The 23,094-nt window shown below is 33.1% G+C and overlaps 2 protein-coding genes and 1 long non-coding RNA gene across 4 annotated transcripts in view; 1 reads left to right on the forward strand and 2 right to left on the reverse strand.

The window, feature by feature from the left end:
- The window catches only part of LOC144837929 (uncharacterized), a 19,526-nt gene extending 19,435 nt beyond the window's left edge, over positions 1–91 (reverse strand). The window contains exon 1 of one of the 2 annotated variants that reach the window (XM_078693260.1): positions 15–91. The gene's annotated coding sequence lies outside the window, so the exon portion shown is untranslated. The remainder of the gene's footprint in view (positions 1–14) is intronic. The other variant, XM_078693262.1, reaches the window with a different exon arrangement.
- LOC144837888 (neuronal acetylcholine receptor subunit alpha-6-like) overlaps positions 1–4,914 on the forward strand; it is a 16,345-nt gene extending 11,431 nt beyond the window's left edge. Inside the window, exons 3-7 of the mRNA XM_078693201.1 lie at positions 1,764–1,808; positions 2,749–2,858; positions 3,333–3,538; positions 3,628–3,954; positions 4,230–4,914. Coding sequence (XP_078549327.1) covers positions 1,764–1,808; positions 2,749–2,858; positions 3,333–3,538; positions 3,628–3,954; positions 4,230–4,741 — 1,200 coding nt within the window. The 3' untranslated portion in view covers positions 4,742–4,914. The remainder of the gene's footprint in view (positions 1–1,763; positions 1,809–2,748; positions 2,859–3,332; positions 3,539–3,627; positions 3,955–4,229) is intronic.
- The window catches only part of LOC144837950 (uncharacterized), a 27,072-nt gene continuing 8,398 nt past the window's right edge, over positions 4,421–23,094 (reverse strand). The window contains exons 2-3 of the long non-coding RNA XR_013611583.1: positions 4,711–4,821; positions 4,421–4,561 (exon numbers count right to left, since the gene is read on the reverse strand). This is a non-coding gene — a long non-coding RNA (uncharacterized LOC144837950). The remainder of the gene's footprint in view (positions 4,562–4,710; positions 4,822–23,094) is intronic.

Genomic DNA, 23,094 nt, shown 5'->3' on the forward strand with positions numbered 1-23,094 from the left:
GTAGGCCCTCTTACCTTAGTGTCTCTCGCATGTTGCCATCGCGATGCAGATAGGCATATCATGTTTGCAGTACAGTTTTTGTGTTGATTTTAGGCCTATCGAAACCAAAGAAATAACTTGTTTAATTAATAATAATTCATTAATTTATTAATTTCTATCAATGTTAAACAATACAATAACAAAATTGGCAATATACAATAATGAAACAATACAACAAACCAATAGAGGATCTTGCAAGAAGAAATTTCTTGTCACGCAAGACCCATAAACGAAAAGAAAAAATACATTTGTATATAATTATATATATATAAAAGAAATAAAGTCATGACAAAACGGTTTGAAGATCTAGTTTGAATACAATGATAATAAATGATTTTTAAGCTTTTTTTACGAAAAGTTGAGAGATAGGAAGAGTTAACAATACTGGTCTAATTGATTCCATATTAAAGGTCCAGAAACATAAACAAAGTGGGAAAAACTTGTTAATCTTAATATAAATAATAATATATAATACTATATTGCTATATATAATTTTTTTATATAAAGTATAGATCGATTTTTTTTTAATATACAGATTAGAAATACAATAATTATAAACAAAATCTTGCTTGCAAACATTATAGTCAATAACGTATTAGTCTGGAAATATGATCAACAATCAGTACACAATAGTTGGCAATTACAATTTTAATTTGTTTTATGGTTTGAAATCAATTAACAAATAATGATCTAATTAATTACAAATATACAATTAAGTTAACGATATAATGAAATATTTTGTGATTGAATCAAGGGAGATTAACGATGAAACGCGAAGGGAACGCAAACAACATATTTACGATCATATCAAACACTTATATCAATGAGACTCTTATGAATACTAATGAATTTGAACTGTAAATGTACATTATATTCTGAGTGACAGGATATATGCTGGGGTAGTGCTGGGCTAGGCCGTAGCGAGAGGTTAAGATGCTTTAAATATAATTACTAATATAAAATATCTGGGGGAATTGAGATGGGAGATGATGGGAGGGAGGCGCTAGCCTCGTCTCTGCCTCATGCTGGCTATGACCCTGCTGGGAGAAGGGTGAAATGTATATATAACAATTCAAGTCAAACCGTAGCTGGTAAGGGGTATATATTATTATATTATATTATTATATAGTATTATACACGCATGCTGTTCTATAAAATTATTTTTTGCAATTTTGTAGGTGACCCGTCATTATCAATCAATTCATTCTCTTGCTTGGTCCACGAAAAATGAATAAACGCAGTAAGAGATGATGGTAACAAACTGCACTCTCCACATAACTTTTTGTTTTCATAATTAATTTTATACATTTATGTGGATTTCAAACGATAATAAATATCAAACACTACCAATGGGTTTCCGATAAAACAATGTTAGCAAAGTTGTTTCTGACTAAACGTTGAATGAATGTAAGCTATCGCTACTTCATATTAAACACAACATAGGCCTACTTTATACTCCTTCTTAGACCCCTTCCATTGAACCACTAACTATTACTACAATAGAACCCATGTTTAAGGGGACACCTTCGTGACCTAACAACGTGTACACATAATTATTAGCTGGGGTGTCCTCTGAATAAGGATTGTATGTAGTGTTTAAACCCAGGTGTCTCCCCAGAATAGCAGTTCTACTGTAGTAATACTGTAGTGTTATGTTACATATTATTATTTAAATCATTAATTTGATATACAAGATTATAATTCTTCCTTTTCTTTTGATATAGGACGAGCGGATGCAAACGTTGAAGAGTAATTCCTGGTTAACACTAGTAAGTTGAATGTATCACTACATTAATTTGTTGAAATGATAGAGGGCAGCAAATCAATATGGTTAATGGAATCTTTACGCCACCTTACGCAAACAAATTAATAATTTACACAATCGATATTCATCCGTCACGACGTAGTAGACCTATATACAGTAAAACCCTCATCTTCGGGAAACAACTAAGTTGTCCCCTGAATAGAGGTGTCCCTTGAATATTTCTTGGCTGTAATGTATACATAATAATTATATTCCTCTCGTTATAGTGGGAAAGTGTGTTCCCTCGATAGGGGTGTTCCCTCGATAGGGGTGTTCCCTCGATAGGGGTGTTCCCTCGATAGGGGTGTTCCCCAGATATGGTTCTACTGTTTTAAAGCCTTTTAACATTACTACCATAAACGTTAAACAAATCTCACCATCTTTATTTCAACACATCGTTACGGATAAATAGGCTAAACAACATACCTTAAAATAATCACGTCTCAGTTTTACGTTTTGACAGAAGGCATTCCGACCATGTAGCCTACGTTGAAAAGTAAAATGAAGAAAATAACTTTATCTAACTACTCAATTTACTTGAATTTATCCAATTGGCCTATACTAATTATTACCTACGACAGGTACATTTCTGCCTGTTGCAGTACATCTTTGTCTGTATTATTCTAATTACGTTGGGGATAATGAATATTCATGACGTTGACCTTTAAATTTCACAAATAAAACAAATAATAGATAATTAATTGGATTCGTTCCTTCTCCATGGTTATAATAAGTTCATTTTGGGAGTTTCCTCCGCTTTTATTTCATTTTCTTTGTCTTCAATGGTGTATGAAAATTATTTTCTGAAATAAATTTGGAAAAATCATTGATTATTCATGATCAAATCAAATATTTCTACGCATTTCGCATGTGTTAAAATGTTAATAATTTTATACTTTATTTAGATTTGGATCGACGAATATTTAAGATGGCGTCCAGAGAACTACAATGGAATCACTAATTTAAAAGTTCCTTCCTCCAAGATATGGATGCCAGATATAACGCTATATAACAAGTAAGGTGGTATTGATATATAGTTAGATAATACTATTCCAATGCTTAGTTATGCAGGGACACAATGAACAATCAATCAAATCCCTAACCTATACCAGAGCAAACTCCCTGCCTCAGAGTCATGTTAAATCTGTATACTGTCAACCAAAAAACACGCTCTTCTTTGAAAACCATGCGGCCCTCTATTGACAATATCGTAATTTAGCACAACCAACGAAACGTACTCCTGCATGACTCGCATGCGCAATCCGATTGCTCTAATGGCATGTATGCGTCGAATATTGATTGACAACAAACATATGTTGTTAAACAATTGTCTTTAATTTCATCAAAATCGGACCGCGGAAAGTTTATTATTTTGAAAACAACAATTTGAAATTTTCAAATAGAATTATTGTATTGTTCCGGAAAACTCTGAACTAAAAATGGATCATACACATTTTCACCATTTAATATACAGTATATTTTTTTGCAGTGCCGGTGGTAATTATTACAATTTTATGGAAGACCGCGTGGTAATAGTTACCTACGAAGGGGTAATCACGTGGGCTTCACCAATGATATTTACCACTTACTGCAAGATCAACGTAAATGCGTTTCCATTTGATAAGCAAACTTGTACTCTAAAGTTTGGACCATGGCAGTACGACAAGAGCAGTGTTGGAATAAAAGGTTCAGATGGTATGTGCAAATCGACCCACTGACAAACTAAAAACCGACTAAAATAACTAAAGACCCGTATTAACCTCACTTATTTATTTTTTTGAAAGGTGACATCTCTGTTTTTGACAGCGACGGCCAGTGGGACATGGTGAACATAAGCTTTAAAGATGAAGAAGAAGAGTACCCGGATGATCCGGGGAAGAAATTTACAGATGTTGAGTACGAAGTTGTTCTGCGCAGACGCCCTCTATACTACCTGTTTAATCTTGTAACACCATGTTTCCTTGTTTCAATTGTGGCAATGATGACGTTCTTTTTACCTCCTGAATCTGGTGAGAAGATTAGTCTTTGTATAACTGTTCTCTTATCAATGACCGTTTTCTTGTTAATGGTTGCCGAGACAATGCCGCCCACCAGCTCAGTACCAATCATAGGTAAGAATTGCATTTTAATTCAACAAAATTCATTACCTTGTTTATGAATTAAACTAAATTCACTTCTGTAGACTTTAATACATTTTATAATATTATAATTGACATTTTCAAAAACCAGATAATTTGCAACTTGACAACTGAATGATACAAAGAATGCTTACACATAAGATACGAACGATACATTAGTAATTAAATATCACAAAATTACACAAATGCAGTAGATGTAAATATGACTACAGTACTTCTCTCGTATAATATAATTTGTATTCTTTTAGGACAATATTTTGCAGCAACAATGGCGCTAATCTCTCTATCTTTAGCAATGTCTACATGCGTATTAAATATTCATCATCGGAGTTCCGATACTCATCCGGTACCTGGGTGGATGCGGAAACTTGTATTATGTAAATTAGCTCACTATATCATGCCATCTTGCAAATTAGACGGCGAAGAAAGTATTGTAGGTAAAAGGTTAGCAAAAGAATTGCAAGCGTGGGAAATAGTTGATCAAAATACCGTATCACCATTAATGGAACAGAGACATCTTACAGGAAACTGCCAATCTTCTAACCATCACCAACAAACGTTAAAGGCACAAGAGGATTTACTGTGGAAAATGAAAGGTGAGATAAGGAAGATAGTTACACATTACGAAGGAGAGGCTGTAGCGCGTAGAGTTGGAAGCGATTGGATCAAAGTTGCAAGAGTTCTTGACAGAGTGTTTCTGTTCTGTTATCTTATCGGAAGTATACTTACTATTACTGGTGTTGTATGTCAACTGTACTAATGCATACATCTATTTGTATCCATACGCAACCAATGCGGATGCACAACCATTGGTGACAGTTCAGAAATAATTGTGATGACCTAAAATAAGCAATTGGAAACGATTGGATCAACGTCGCGAGCATTTAAACAAAATACTTTTGTTCTAGGCCTATTATGGATGTTGCTGGGACATTTGGTAGTAGGCTTATAATGACAGCAATTCTGAACTGTTTTGTTGTTTAAGCGTTTTTGCTTTACAACTTAACTTTGAATACTCGTGTGTTTTGCGAGACGAATTCGAGGACTAATCTTGGTTAGTCTTTTGGTGCTGCCTGATTTCTAAAGACGTGATACAATGATTTTGATTAGTTATGTACAATAAATTTTATTATTATTAATGTTCGTAAATTTAGTACCATATTGGAAATTGGTGATATAATAGGTTGGTTACTGGTTGTTATTATATTATCATTAACCCATCTTTTAGTTTTTGTAAATAGCTTTCACTTGAGACACTTATTTGCTGGTGGCTCTAGAATAATTGTCGTAGGCAAAATGTAAAACAAAAGTCATATTGTATGCCTATAATTTTGTAGGCCTTTTATTATTGAATATTAATATACATGTATAATATTGTCTGATACACATTAACCAATAATAATTTAAACAAACTAGAATTGCGCAAAATCGAGGGTATTTTACGGCATTATATTATGAAAGAGAGCGTTTACTTAAATGGTGGTAATATTCTGAATTAATTGTGAATATGTTTTAAAACGTAGGCCTAATAATCACTACGATGTGTGTGTTCTCTATTTTTATCAACGTGCTTATAAATTTGCATTACCGTAAGTCATACTCCAAAATGCCTAACATTTATTATATAGGCGCCTAGTATTATTAAACAAAAACGATATATTTCTCATTTGCGTCTTTTAATTTATTGAGAAAACAGAGATCCCATTTTAGAGAAATGAAATATCGGGAAAAAGCAATTCCAAACAAACGAGAGCGCTATACAAATTAAACCCAATATATAGAAGGCGCTTTCACAAAAGTTTGAGACTCCTAAATCGTCAAGTCCACAACCTACACAACAAACAGGGGCGCCGCAAACCATATATACTGTAGTGTACAATCAGCACCGGTTCAAGTCAATCCTTGACCATTGTTCGTGGTAGAACAAGTCTTCTTGTTGTTGGATAAGGACTTAGAACTGGAGGTCCTGTGTATACTATTATACACATAATGAATGTTTATGAGTGGAATGATACAAATAATGCAATTTCATTATTTGCCGAATTACATTATTTGTACCATTCCACGAATATAAACATTCATTATTTGTTTTATACAGCCGGCCGGCTGTATAGTTACGATAGAAAAATACGACAGCAACAATACGCAGGTGTTTCCACTTCGAACATTTTAAAGTCTCAAACGCTAGTGTTCACAGAATGAAGACATGTGATAAAACCTTATCTTTTGAATAAATATAACGAACTTGATGGACTAAACTTCTATATCTAGAGTAAGCTGACAGCAATACAACCGACAGGAACTTTGCAGCGGTTGGTATATGATGAACACAATTTGAGTAGGTTTTTCTCATATGAATTTAAAACAAGATTTTCTTACGGGGTTGGTTCAAACGAGGAGAGATGTAGTACAAATGCGCGCGTACTGAGTGCGTATACGCTACGTTGCGCTTGGCAACATTGTTGTAGCGACGGCCATGGAGATGAACTCATTCACTACACGAACTTCAAAAGGTAAGTATCGCTAACAAAACCCTCCATAATTTAACGTTTTTTACGCCTTTTTGGCAATTTAAAAATCGTGTAAATTGTGTGATTAACAGAATGATTAAAGGTTCAGTGTTATAGGATAAGCAAATAATTTAAACATGTACACACGTTTAAAGAAATTAATGGTTCATATAAAATAAAATCAAGATTGTTTTTAGGCCTAGGCCTAGTCAACACTACTTCCATCACTGTGCCCATCTGTGTGGGACTGAGGAGCTACATGTGTAGTTCTCCGCCCTTTAGCACAATATCCTTATAATAAAAAATAAAAATACCCCACCCACTTTCAGGACAACCTATAAATACCATTAGTTAGTTTAGCTTCTCCTCTCAAACCTACGGCTTCTCCGGATACGACATACAATATTATAAGTCAGACTGCGTGTACAGTGTCGTTAATTGTGAATTCATATCTTGTATTCCTTACAGAAATTTATTCAATTCAAGTTCACATGTAACTTTTGGTGAGAAAATATTTATATCTTTAAACCTATTATCACAAAATATTTTGATAATTTGTAACTTTCAAATTATTTTCAATACGCCAATGTTAGGCATGTAGGCATATTATCTCAACAATATATTTTTGTTTTAGATTATGCCCGGACGAATTAAAAACATATTAAAAAGGAGTGGTAAAAAACGGTAAATATATCGAAATACGATTTATTATTGCACAGATAGCAAAGAAAGATAATAATGATTAAACTTAAACCTGTTATTAAGGTAGGCCTATACACAATTTAACTAATATTGGAAGGTATTTCTTCAACAGAGGTACTCGTTTTACTACTTTTTTCAACAAGTATTTTCGATGCTGTTTTTGTTTCCAAAAACATGATACTGGTGACGATGTGACTACGACAGGCTATCAGGTGTGGGTCAAGATACCATCACACATTCGTGTTATATTGTTAAAGATAATATACGGCATTGGTGTAAATCTACTTCAACACGACTCCATTGGTTACTGTCCAGACACAACGCTTGATATCGCAATCACGGAATACGCCAGAGCATTGGTCATATTGGACAACAGCTGTATTGTAGACAACGTCTTTCATGCAACTGGTATCAACATCACCATTTCAGAACCAGATCATATTACTGCACTAAACATCATTCGGAAGTGTTTCTCGCTGGACAAAATCAACTTTGTTCCAGCACTGGTGCAACCCATTGCTGTTAAGGGACAGTTTGCCGATTCTGTGCATAAGTATGTTAATGGTTCAATCCACGCAAGAGCTGTGTTGAAAACCCGATCAAGTCATGTTGTTAACATAAACCAGATAATCAGCTTGTCTTACTGCAGCATTGCAGAATGGCACAGTGTAAATCATGAACCTTCCTTAACTACCGAGTCGTTCCACTTATGGCACGGTTGCTTCAGTTTGGAGACCAAGTCAAGCAAGGTGCGTATTTGGCATTGTGCAATTGATCAAATTATAGAGTGTATTTTTAATGCAGACTTGAATTATTAACAGCGTTTTAATATCTTTATTACAGCATTTACATGTAAAGCCGACGCCATTGAGAAATGCGCACAATTCAGTAAAGGCCAGATTGTCATCATTAGATGCAAATTACAAACAAGTAAGGGTCATTTTCATAACCATCTTTACTATTTATTATCTTATGTAAAATCCAATGTATCCTGTCTAATCATTGCGTCTATACTTAATATTTAAATTTCCTATCCATAGACCCTTTATTTACTACGTCATCCTTCATTGGACAAATGCCATGAAGTATGTCCTCGACTGGTGCTGCCATCCAAACCCGACATCGTTCGTTCATCATACAGATTGGACATCTGCTACGACAACAAGCTCTTTGTAACCCTTTCGTTTAATTACCCGCGGTCTTCAGTGGATATCATCGTTGAAAATGAACAAGCTAGGTTAATCTTTGTGATGATTGCAAGAACGTGGATGCTACTGACTGGTAGCTATGATGTTGAAAACAGAATTGTGAAGGAAATGAGAAAGGTAACACATGACACATGCTGGCTGTTATACCATCTTTACAAATCAATTTGTGGCTTGCTGTATTGTGTCTTTTTCAATATGGATCACCAATCCGCCACAAAGCATCTACACTTCCGTGAAGAGCGCGACACAACACTAGCGTTAGGCCAATCATTTGCAAGTGCTGTCAGTAGTAACATCACCAGTCTTCAGAATGACGTATCTATACCGATTGTAGGCCTATGTGAAGCTGATGAATCCATCATCCTACCAGAAAACGAACCAGCAGAATTGGTCTTTATTGACACGGATGATTTTGATGACGACATGAATTCTTTAGGAGATCCAATCAGCGACGAATGGCAGAACATCTTGTGCCTTTCTACCTCGTACCACCACGATCTTGGCCAGCACAGTGGAGTATTAGCACCTATCGGACCACCAGACAATTTAACCATACCTGATCATCTTATGATGTTGGATGCAATATTACCAACGGATTTTCAAATGATATCAATGGCAAATTTGTACCCGATGTTTCTTTTAGATAAACAGGTGAGTTCCTTAAATTTACATATTAATGTTATGCACATTTGTAATAGTTGATTTAAAAATGAATCCTACATAATCGTTTTGAATTTATCTTTCAGGTGACACTTGGGAAAGGTGCCTACGGTGAAGTATTGCTAAATCGAATGGATTATTCAGATGGCCCCCTTGTTGCTGTCAAATCCTGCTTTATCTCAAGTGACAAATCGAAGCAATTCCTGGATGAGTTTTCAGTTACACTCGAAGCTCGTGTACTAATGTTGTTATCAAGAAAAAGCAAATTATTTCCATTTGTTTATGGCATTTGCGAGAAATCTTCATTCGAACCAATAAAGAGAATCGTCATTGAATATGTTGGTCACCCAGAGCGTTTCAAGTCTGTGACTCTATTTAAAGCCATCACCTTCAAAGATCCACCCCTTACTCTCCCAGAAGGTCTATATATAGCACTGGACATTACAGAGGGAGTACAGATAATGCAGGAACATGGACTAATTCATAACGATATCGCGACAAGGAACATTCTTCTTTATCATAATGGTGAGAGGTGGTCAGCCAAAATCACTGACTTTGGTTCGGTATGTCACGTTAAAGCCCCATTCGACTTCTTTAAGCTAAATGACACTCCAGCCGCAAAGAGAGAATCGATGATAGCAGCTCACAGAGAATATGCGCCAGAGCTTCATTTTGCAAATTCACCACCGACATTTAAATCGGACATTCACAGTCTTGGTGTCATGTTGTTGGACATGGGTTCTCGTCTGCGAATGAGACCTCTATATGAAATTGGAAAGAAGTGCACTCACGTTGATCCAGACCGCCGACCTGTCATTAATGATATCGTTGACATGTTGGCAAACAAGATCAATACTTTATAATTCCCTTTACAATATTTTAATAACATTTATATTTTAATAATAATGTTTATCCAATCTCACAATGTATATTTTATACTTTAGCTTTCTACAAATTAATCATGAAAATGTATTATTATTATTATCAGGAAAAGTCTAATTTGCAAATAAATGTATTATTTTTATAACATTAGAAGTGTTGTTGTTTTGATTCTTTGTAGATCTTTCACAAGCAATGCAAAAACGTTACCTAATTTTATATTTTATATACCGCAGTCGGTGGAGTGGTTTCCGGATTTGGAAACATGGTTATTCAGCCTTCTTCTTTTTTTTGGTGAGAATTGCCTGTACCAAATACATTCTTTATTTTTTAGCATATCATCATATTTATGTATTGTGCATTATCATACAGATATTGGCTGCTCAAAAGTATTATATAACATTTGATATTCTACGAGATAATTGTGTTTTTCAAGAGAGAAAAATACATTTATCGTTGAAAATATAACGTCTCTAGAAGGGCTATGCACGTGATGTCATTTCGACCAATCCTGTTCTCGTATTTAAATAGGCATAATGTATTACAAAATATAATAGTTACGATAACACTCATAGCCTACAACTATTTACAATTTTTTACTATTACGCAACAGTTTATTTATTTTAAAAAAAATGTTATTTTTGCGTTATTAAGGGCGGATTCTACGATAGTAGGCCTACAATAATTATAAGTCCGTCGCACCATGACTATGGTCACAATGTCCTTTCTATTGTGGTCCAGGACTACGGACTTCCATGAAAGAGTCTATTATAAAACTAGTAGAAGCAATATTCCAATTTCAATGATTGATGATGACGTTGATTTGTCGAGGAAACTTATCGTCGCTATTCTTTCTAACCTCGTATCTCCAATTTATGTTTTTATTAAAATCAGTTATTGTAGTCAGGGTATCGTGCACAATTATTGTGACGTTTCTAAGCAACAGCCAATCAGAAATCAGAAAATGTTGGTTGTTTCGAACAGGTATGTTTATATTCTTATGCGAGGCTTTGAATGGTACATACAATGTCTTAAATGGTACATACAAATACGTGTTTTTAGTCGCGTGCAAACGCGACTCTACAGCTCACTATGTCGGTCGGTTGGTTGGTCGGTCGGTTGGTCGGTCGGTCGGTAAACACTAACTCAAATTTGCGCACGCGACTGCAGCCATGTATATGGCCTTGTTTTAAATGTTTATTAATTCAAAATACTTATCTAAAAACAGAATTTCTTTATTATTACTATTATTGTACTTATTATAGCAATCTGTGGTACTGTATTTCTTTTTATGCAATTCATTATACACATTTAATACATACAACTTTTGTTGAAAGAATAGCGATGTTATAATATGGGATATTTTATTCTTCATAAAGATAAAGTTCTTCATCAGCTTGATGTCTTCTATCGTCCCGTTTAATGAGAATGGTTAGAAAAGCAGCGACTGCACACACAATTAATATCATAAAATTAGCGACATCGACCCCGTGAAGCTTATCAAGGGCATCATATACATAAACTGCAACAAATCCCGTAATGTCAACACATAAAAGTATTAGCGACGCAGACAATGACTCCGACTCGGGATATGTCTGCTCTGCTGCAGTTTCAGCGCCAACTGTAATAAGAGCGCGGGAAAAGTTGAAATACAAACCAAAACTTACACAAGAAAACCAGATTTGTTCATATTTTATAGATAACACAAAACATCCCAATGTAAGAAATGTTAACAGGACATTTATTCGTGTTGTCAATAAAAACTGTTTAGTTCTGTCCAGAACCCAACCGGCAAATACTGAACCAAAAAGTACTGGAATCATGGTCACCAAAACAACAATACCAATTATATAAACCTTTTTGGGACATACAGATACAATAATATAGTTTATCTTAACCATGATAACGGCAGATAATCCTATACAAATTCCACATGCCAAAAGAAGTAAAACAAAGTTTAAGTTCATCAGTATTACTTTCATAGATTTCCAAAATGAATCTTGTTTTCCAATAGTTGAGTTGTTTTTCTGATAACTCGGAGGTGATGGCGGTTTTGCTTCAAAGAAGAAACAGATGATTAGGAAAATTATAGATATGAAAATCGCTGTTCCAAAAAAGTAATATTTCAGCTTTATTTCGGTTTGGTTTTGTAAATTCAATAACTGATTTGGTAAGATGAAAGCTACTGCTGTTCCAAAATGGAATGCGGTGAACCCAAGCCCACTCGCAAACGAAACTTCATTAGATCCAAACCAAGTACCAGCGAAATGCGTAGAAATCCCAAAACAACATGTTTGCGCAACTCCACAAAAGGCCTGACCCAGTATGCTTAAGTAAACTGAATGTCGGAGTATTCCGATGTAACGAATCCATGATCCAACCATATTTAAGCCGCCTCCTATTATGGTGATAGTTTTAATATCGGTTTTCTCTACTACATATAAAGCGGGAAATATAAAGAATACATACGCAATGAAATAAATAGAACCGAGCGTGTCAATTATGGCTGAAGGAGCTTCAAAATACTCCTCAACTTCACCTGATATTGCCGCGTACTGCATCCACATAATTCCATCTGATAATTGTAGACACATAAATATCACTAACATTGCCCATCGTCTTGTATACAGGTGACATTTTGAGTCGATTAAAAGCTGTTTTTCAGTGTTAATTTCTTCCATATTCGTTGTAATACTAACTCTCAAATTTGCTATTGAGTCTTTTGTATTATTGAAGTAGTGTATCAAATTCTGCTATATTTAGTGGATTGACTGTTCACGCTTGACAACGCTCATCTATATATACATTTACGTAAGGGCAAAATTCGGTAAATCGCGCGTTACTTCTAGAATTTTTACTCGCTGGTATAAAAATTGGTTCGTACTTTCGGTACTGATTTTAACCACCTGATGTAACCCTGTTTACTAATTAAATTGAGTTAGATAATTAGTTATTGACAATTAAAACGAAATAGGTTTAACGATTTGCCCCAAATAGGGGTGTTTTCCGATCGTGATATACACTGTCTAATGGATGTCCATCTTGAAAAATACCCGCACACAATAATACGAGGATGCTTCGCATATACATATCTCCTTCTACAATAATTGTTTTTAATGGCTGCAAACCGGTCAAATAGCTCGAGTACAGCATCACAATGTTGAAGAAAGACTTACTTAAAAAAAAAAAATATTTTATTAGATTTAATATACGTTTACATAAACATATTGATTGGCGATGATAGAAACATTCCAATCTCTCAGTCTCCCAGTTCAGTATAAATATTTGGTATAACACAAGTAGGTAAATGTATGGGTCTAATAGTATTTCAATACTGTAGTTAGTTATAAGTAGTGTTATAATAAATTAATAGATAAACCATTTTTGAAGCGCAGATTTACTGTGAGTGCGGGTAGGCCTACTGTTAGATATTATATAAACAGATATACAAATAAACGTTATTACTGACAGTTGCTTCTCAACGTTTGTATTAATTAATAATTACAAGAAATATAAACGTCATAGTGGTGTATCGTTACATGTACTTTACTATTTCAATCGACTGACAGTGACAGTTTCAACAACAACGAATTCAATCGCAAATGTTTTACTGTGTTTAGTGGTAGACCTATTATGTATAAAACATGAAACAAATATATCTTTACTGGGTGGATAAAGAATATAAATTGCACCCATCCTCTTCCCCATTCCCCAATCCTAAAGTTTAAATTTGACTCAACAAATTTGGACTCAGTTTGTGACAAGTTTCTCTTTCGGAAGTAATTCTAATTTAAGTAAGTAAGTAAGTAAGTGCTAATTTTAGTTTTTACGGCTTTTCCTGTAAACGACAGTATAGTGCTGCGGTGGTACGTAAATTTGAAATCGCCAGTTTGTTTACGCTGAAATTACTGTGTATTCGAGAACCATTTAGCTCAATCAATTTTTTATTGGTCGAAAACATAAATCTTTTATCTTTTAGAATGGTAATGGCAGGACTACAACAACGAGGTAGGCCCACCACAAACACGCAGAACAAAACATTAACTACGTTTTCTCTATTTTCTCTCTATGCATTACATGTGGCATTGAGATTTATCTAAATTTTTGAAACGCTCTAAATGGTTCTTTAAAAATGTATGATAACAAACACTTAAGTGCATCAAATAAATTAAGTTAAAAAGGAAAGTGGAATAATTCATTGATTCCTAAATTAGGCCTATAAAGAACTCTCCGCTGAAACACGTGTTTGCTTATTATCATCTTAAGATTTTTTTAATTGTTAAAATATTGTCGGATCTAATTAAAAATATTCTTTTATAGTTCACATTTTTGTTTCCTATGTTTTGCCCTTTTTGTTGTTTACATTCTCCAATTCTATATTTTGTTTATTGTTAACCTTGTAAGTTATTTTTTACAATTGGGATGCATTTATTTAAATTTAATTTTTCATTTTCTTTTTATTCCTGTTTTTGACAACATAAAACGATTCAGTGCAGTGATATCATGTAGAGACACAGAGCCATGAAATGATATTCTGTTTGGTTCTTCGCGTTCTGAACAGTATAGACTTGTGAGTTCATCGAGTCCTCCGTAAGACATGCGACAATTGTGTTAGTGTTGATATTGAGAGGGCTGTCTGGAATAATAATCTTACTAGGTGGACAAGGTGGTGTTTCTAGGTGTTTCCCGTACATGCAGAAGAAATAATTTTCTGTTGCGGAAGGATCTTGCAGTGTTTACAGAGATGATAAAAATTGCCAGTGTTGGTCTTTGCTTGATAGCCTTCTCCAGTTCGTGTATTTCTTCCCAGCTCTTTAGTTCCAACATTGATATCTGTGGCTTATTATTTTGTGATGACGTTTGATCACATCCTTGAAACAAAGCTCTTTTGACCTCCCTACACAAACCAACTTGCAAAGTGCACAGGAAAAAAAAATTGACAGGCGGTGAAATGTCTTGTCTTGTTGCATTGATACATGTTTTAACTAATTATTGTTCTTGAATCTCGTAATTTTTCGTTTTCAGAATAATCTATATCCCGTGTGCCTATCAGTGGCTGGATCTCAATGGAGATACACAATAAAAGAAGCAAAAAAAAATAAATCAAAACGATAAAAGTAAACCTGCCAGAACAATTCGGGCAACACTAGCCCTTCAAATACATTCTGGCTTTATTGAAATTTATTTATATATTTGTTAATATTAGTAATTTTTATGCAATCTTTTGAATATATTTTTGTTGTTATATTTTGGTAGTGGTTTTCTCTGCTTTAACTCTCCCCTAGCACACACATTCTATTATTGTGTTTATTTGTTATGTTTTACGTATTTTACTGGAACAAATACAATTTTAAATGGTTCATCGCAGATAGAAAATTACCTCCAGATGACGTTACTGAAATTAGGTCCCGGGCAAAATCAAATAATTAATTGTATAAATAATTAAATAACCATAATAACTGTCTCAACACAGCTTCATAATAAATGAATACAACTTAAGGAATTGTGATTAATGCATTTCACTAAAAGCTTCTTTAAAAATGTATGTTAACAATTGTTTATGCTCGCATCATAAATTGAGCTGAATCTGTAGAAGATTCAGAACATTCATTTCCATACTAAAGGATCAGTACGCAATGCTGAAGACGATGGCTATCTTTATAATTGTTGTCATTTCGGTTGTTTTACCGTTATGCAGTTGTTCAACAAACGGTGAGATGGAATTGAATTATTTTGTTAGTTTATTTAGTTTTACATTTAAGTTTGATAAAAGAAGTATGCTTTTAAAACTCGATGAAATCAAGGCTATTTTCTTAATTTACTACTGGTGTTTAAACAATTTTTAAATATTCACATTATACTTTTCATTATTTGATTTCTTTTATTTTGGTCTTGTGTGGGATTATTTTACTTTATTTTTTTAACAAGAACATATTCATCACATCACATTCATCAGATGGTACAAATACACATGATTTCAAATATATATATCATCCAGTAAGAACAGTTCTAAGAGCAAATGGCAACAAGCATTACAGATGATATACTATGAAATAGTCTGATAAAACCTGCCAACTTTTCCAGTGAGGTTTTTAGCGTACTCTATACAATTTTAGCGGTTCGTGGATTACTAGTTGATTCTCATTCTTGAAAAGACTCAATAAAAAAATGAATTAATATACTTCTTTTAGATTTAAATGAAGATGCTAGTGGTGATTATTCTGGAGAAAGTTATCTCACTATAAAACAAGGTAATTAAATTAACTTTCTCAATGTGGCATTTGCTTTATGCCTTGACATTTCGAACGTTTTACAGTAAAGGTCCATTTACACTAGGACGATAACGATCGACGATAAATAGACAAATATGCATTTTCCATACATAAAACAGAAGAAATACACACTTTTTATTTATTTGAATTTTACAAATAATATTTTTAACAAAGACAGCATAAATGATTATCCTAGTTGTAGAACGAAAACCATTCTAATTTCTTTTGTGTTTTGAAAAAAAATGCATGCTTATTTATTTATCGTCGATCGTTATCGTCCTAGTGTAAATGGCTCTTTACGTTTTAAACATTTTTCAAAAGTCAGCGTGGTAAGATACCAACACTACCAGAGACTAGAAACCATTAACAAAGAATGTATAACCTATTATAGGTTCTTTACCATCATTTTTTAAAATAAACTTTCGTTTAACCATCACTCACTTACATATATTTATTTACGGTAGGCATGTTATGTCAGGTTAATTGGTATTGTGATTACGTTGAGTTTGTCAGTTGTTGGTTTAATTGTTTAATTTCGGAAATGATTAAATTTAATACGCATCATCCAATTAAAAAACTGTAAGTATTATAATAGATTTTTATACGTGCTTTATGAAATGCCATATATGCATAATATACAGGATTTCTGTGGGTGGGGAGTGAGTGGGGAAATATATGTATGACCTAAACTCATTTTTAGAAAAAAAGACATAATATTACTATTTAGAATGAATTTCTTGAATGGATAGTTACTACAGTACTCTAAAAGGAAAGATTACATTCAGAGGCACTTCCTCTTTCAGCATTTAAACAATTTCACGATACCCCAATTCAAAGGATAAGAAACACATAGAATGAAAAGCGAAGTACACAAACGAGTAACAAATAGTATGTATGCTCGCTTAAAATCCAGTAGATACAGTACAGTTACATAGTATTGTAATATATTATCATTTTTTCTGTGAGAATAAGGTAGTCCTAAACGGTCTTACTGGCATAACTTTAACTGAAATTGCTTCTTTTTGCTACCTGTCAGGTATTTTTACAGTAGGCCTAACCAACTAGGTAATTTGGCCGCCAATGAATTTAGAGGTTTGGATAATTTAAAAGAACTGTAAGTTTCGTCGCATTTGTTATATTATTTGAAGAATCTTCACCTTATTTATTAATCATAAATAGAATATTATACAATATAACTATATTTGTATTTGAAAACATACAATAAGTACATTATATACCCACCAAGTTATACTACATACATTTTGATTCCATTATTTCATTTAGTCTTTCAAAATCAAAATGCTTTATAAAAAATTGAAAACCAAAACAGAAAAAATTAATAGGACTTGGTATCAAACTTTATGTGACAAAAAAATGTGATGACGTCATATCACTATCATATTTGGGCCCGTCACACCTTTTGTCAGACTAGTTTGATAGTGATAGATGGATCTCTAGGAGACAATGATAAGCAAAGTCAATAACATGAATGTAGCTTAACCACCTTAGATAACCAGAAAACAAAGAGTTAGCTGTACAAATAAAAAAATATAAACTAATCAAATCAAACAGAAACACGTGAAAAATACAAGGAATAATAGTAGATTTATAGTATAAAAGAAATAAACGAAATAATGTACTATTTTACTTTGAAGACATTTGAGCAGTAACCGAATTAAAACACTGTCAGCCAACTCATTTGATGGTTTGTCATCATTGAAGTCATTGTAAGTAGTGTTTAAATTCATTGTCACCAAAAAATGACGTCAATTTTAACAAAAAAATATTGACCTCAATTTTTGCCAAATAATGACCCCAAATGTTACCAAATAATGACCTCAAATGTTACCAAATAATGACCTCAAATGTTATGAAATAATGACCTCAAATGTTACCAAATAATGACCTCAAATGTTACCAAATAATGACCTCAAATGTTATGAAATAATGACCTCAAATGTTACCAAATAATGACCTCAAATGTTACCAAATAATGACCTCAATTGTAATTGTGTATGTTTTCTGCGAATAAAGACTTGTTCTAATTTTTATTATTTAGTTAGATTATTCAATAATTATTCAATAGTTATTGTTTCTTAGACCGTGCAAAATTCATTGCAACAATATAATAAGACAGACATCTATCACACCCTACCCCTTTTCCACGACCATAACACATTCTTATTCCAAAGTCCAAACTTAACACAAGTGATTGTTTTAACTCTGTAAGGTATTTGCGCAGAAAGTATTAAGTTCCTATACATTTGCTGGTTTGACAGAATTGGAATATCTGTAAGTATACGCACACTTGAGTTTTAACTTGAATAGAAACCATGTGAATAATTATCGTATTGTTATATAAATTATTGAAAAATCAATCAATTTCCACGAATACACAAGGGATACATTTCCAGATGAAATGGCTATAACAATACATAATAAACAGCGTGGACATTATTTTCATCTGCTGTGAGATAGTTAACAAAGATAAAAAGACTATCGATTATGACTTTTTAATTCAGTTTTGAAGAGTATTTGGAGGAAAAACAGACGCTAGGAATTAATTCAATTATCAATTCAATTCATCTGTATTTGTCTAATTCATATACAATAAATCAGAAAATCTTTGTTAATACACAACAGATAAAACACCATGCATCATAGGAAAATTAGCACCCTTAACGATGTATTGTGATTCTAAATCAAATCACAGACGCCTGTTCGTCACCTTCATCTAATATAAACCCACTTTTTGAGATGAAAATGTATAAAAATAATAATTACAATACGAATGATTGTAATACGTAGGCCTACTCATGTGACCTGTTTGACATTTTTTCACTTTAAAGGAATTTGAACTTTAATCAGATAATTACTTTGTACACCTATGCATTTGATGGTTTAAATTCGCTAAAGACACTGTAAGTATGTTATTTTGTATGAAGATTAGCGTTATTATTAGGAGGTTACGCAACGCTACGAAAACGAAAACGTCACACATTTTGTTAAACTTTTGAGGTTATCCTCGTAGAGCGTATTCAAATTTACTGCAGTCATATTTTGGACGGCGCCCTCAATATTTCTTTGACATGCGAAACAGATTTTACTGGCTAAAGGCCCATTTACACTAGGGTGATAACGATCGACGATAAAAAGTTGAATATGCATTCTTCATACCTAAAACAAAATAATTTTTAAAAGTTATCATCTATGCTGCTTTTGATGAAAATAATATTTCCACACGTCCAATCAAATGACGTTATGATTAGGAAGAGCAGTACTATCGTGACAATACAACGATTTTATTGCTTTTATTGATTCATTTGATTGGATTTTGAAAAATATTATTTTTATAAAATACAGCATAAATTAATATCCTATAGTTCTAGAACGAAAACTGTTCTAACTGTGTTTGTTTTATGCAAGAAAAATGTATGTTTATCTATTTATCGTCGATCGTTATCGCCCTAGTGTAAATGGGCCTTTATACGTTTGTATTTCAATATTGAGATTATATAAATTATTGAAAAATCAAGTGCGAAAAAGGGTTTAATTTCTTGTTTATATTACTTTTAAGGGATTTGTTAGAAAACCAAATAAGTACAATTGCAGCCAATGCTTTTAATGGTTTGAACTCGCTGAAATCTTTGTAAGTGTTTTGATATTAAACTAAAATAGTTTTAGTCCTGGTTTTTAAACTATAATACAATGTACCTTGCATTTTTCTACCAACAAACAATCCCAGGTGAAATATATCATTTCACGATAGTTTCGAAATTGTTAAAACTAGATGGTACGCTCGCTTCGCTCGCGTAGGTCGTGCCCACAGATGGTTCTCGAATACATAATAATTTCAGCGTTAAAAAACTGACGATTTCAAATGTACGTACAATAATACATGTCGTTTACAGGAACGAATCTAACCAACTTTATATACCATCGAGTAAACATTCTAGAAATAACGCGCGATTTACCGACTTTTGCCCTTACGTAAATTTATATATAGATGACATATGAATCCTATAGCTTAAAGTAGTTTATTGGACTTGTGGTTGGGAAAGGTTGTTCTGGAGAACTTGGTTTGTGAGCAGAAGTATAGTTTATAGCACTCTATTCTGTAGCTGTCACTAGATAGAGTAGGCCTACTTTAATACACCATATCTCTGTCATTAGAAAGATTCGAAACATGACAATGCGATTTTCATTTCCATAGCGTGTCTGATGAGCTTTTTGATTCGCATTTGCTTCCCATAATCGAGCGTGTCGTAAGAGTTTATATAGATTGGCTATACGCATGCGTATAAGCTGACGCTTTCCATTCGCGCGAAAAAATTCGCCTAGTGGAAAATAGGCCCAACGCTCTCTATAGTGCCTATTTAAAAATATATATAATAATAATAATGTTTATTTACTGTTTACTGTTATTTTCAGGTCTTTGAATAGTTTCGAAATAAAGGAGTTGGAATCATATGCATTTAATGGCTCGAACGCATTGGAAACATTGTAATATGTTTAAGTATATATTAGTGCATTCTCAAAAACAAAATAAATATATATAGCTTCTGGGACGAGTTTGGAATAATGTTATTGTTCAAAGTATATTACTGAGATAATCGAAACATGTGGTAATGTTCAGCCATCTTATAGAAAACCTTTATGAGTCTATTGTTAGAAGGTTTGCATGGCGAAATCAAAATGTTGATATAAAGTTTGCGGTACACCATGTATATTAGTTATGAAAAACAAGTCCAACAGCCATAAGTCGCGTGCTAAACCACATAGTGATACCAGACCGACCGACCGACTGTTGAGTTTCTCTCAGAACTAATATACGTGGTGTATCGCAAACTTTATATCTTTATTAGTCTCCAATCAAATGAATAGTGAATACAGTCAGGTTTCATCTGCTTTTTAAATTATTTTTTTTAAGGGATTTGCGCAATAACCAAATAACTAATTTGGCAACTAACGCTTTTACTGGGTTGACTGCATTAACAAAGTTGTAAGTAGCCTATTATAAATTAAAATTGTGTTTTATTGATTTATTTTTTGTATCAAAAAACAAACTATTCCATTCAAGAATGTGTTTGAATTTAAACATAAATCTATATATTTATGCCATACTTGGTTACTTTATTTGTCGTCGTTTGCCTATTGGCTGTTTACCATTTTTAATCACTATTAGAGTGGGTCACAGCACGAACAGTGTAATACATGATTTAGAATAGAATAATAAAACTTAAATCATGTCCACCGGTTAAAATAAAATTAAAGAAAATATTAAATAAGCGTGTTTGCTGTAGATGGTCTAACTTGGCATTACAGTAATAGGAAGAATAACGATAAGTTTAGAGAGATGATTTTTTTTCCTATCAGGTTAAGGTAGAAATCACGAATAAGTCATGATATTAACAAATTATAACATTGTATGTCATTCTGGGGCTTAATTTCTAATGAGTCCTAAAAAACTACAAATTAACTTGCTCTTATTGTTTTTCGAAGGAAATTGCTAAATAACAACATACAGACATTAGAATACAGAGCATTCTTCAATATGGAAGCTTTAAAAGTACTGTAAGTATTTTAAACATTCTGTTTTTAATTTTGGCAATAATGTTTTGGATTATTTTAAAAAGATTTTTTTTTTATAAATTTCAAATAATGACACTTTTTTGATGATTGTTATTATTCTAATTACCATTAGCGCACCTTGTAATATGACATGTACGCAACACAATGTCTCTTCAGAACAATGCCATATACATGGCTACAGTCGCGTGCTCAAATTTGTTTACCGATGTAGCGTCGCGTTGCACGCACACGTGACTAAATTTGAACTTGTCTTGAGGTTAAAGAGCGACGATAATGAAATATGTACACCTGGTGATTATGCAATATGTCCTACATAATAATATTGATTAATTCTGTTATTTTAGGTCTTTGGACAATTACCAAATACGAAAATTGAGGGCATACACATTTTTTGGTTTGAAAGCATTGTCAACACTGTAAGTGATGTTTTTTTTTTCACTGGAAACTTATACTTTAAACTCCCAGGGCGAGAGACTAGATTCTATAAAAGAATTTACTTGTTTCGAATTGTATGTACTATCCATTTATTCATCATTCTCCACATTATGTAATTTACCGAGTAAATTTGGTTATATGGTGAGATAATTAAGTTTGATTACTTTGAAGGCATTTGCAAAGTAACCAAATAATATTGGTAGAAGCTCACGCGTTTGATGGTTTGAAGGCATTGAAAACACTGTGAGTAATGATACAAAGTGTATTTTTTTTAATAGTTTAAGCAATTTTTTTTCATAAAAAGTAAAATGCGCAGGTCTGTTTCGTCATAATCCTGAGGAGAAAAAGGTATTCGAAGAGAGCAATTCGACCATTGTGCACCTCGTTCTATATAACATTTTACTTTCTGGTATCGGAAGAAATGTCATTCTTTACTGTTGTATTATACATATATGTATGTGTGTTCATCATTATGAAATGTGTAACGCATGCATATTCAACTATTAATAGAAGTAGGCCTAATAATTTGCATTGTTTTTAGAGATTTGAACGATAACAAAATAAGAACGTTACCAGCCAATGTATTTGCTGGTTTGACATCAGTGAACACACTGTAAGTATGTTTTTGTTTCGGAGACAACAATCCAATCTCAGAGTATGCTTCGTAGACGCGAAGTAGATAAAAAGAAAGAGTGTGCACATGGCGTTTAGGGAGTTCAAAATACCGATCCGATAAAATTATATTTTACCTAATAAAGTACGTGTTTAGGTAAGTTGAGGTACAGACCTGAGAAGAAAATAGAGATTAAGAGTAGGCCTATAGACTACACAAAATTGTTACAGGTTACAACATCT

Source organism: Antedon bifida, chromosome 3 (genome assembly GCF_963402885.1).
Source record: "Antedon bifida chromosome 3, ecAntBifi1.1, whole genome shotgun sequence".
NCBI classification, from domain to species: domain Eukaryota; kingdom Metazoa; phylum Echinodermata; class Crinoidea; order Comatulida; family Antedonidae; genus Antedon; species Antedon bifida.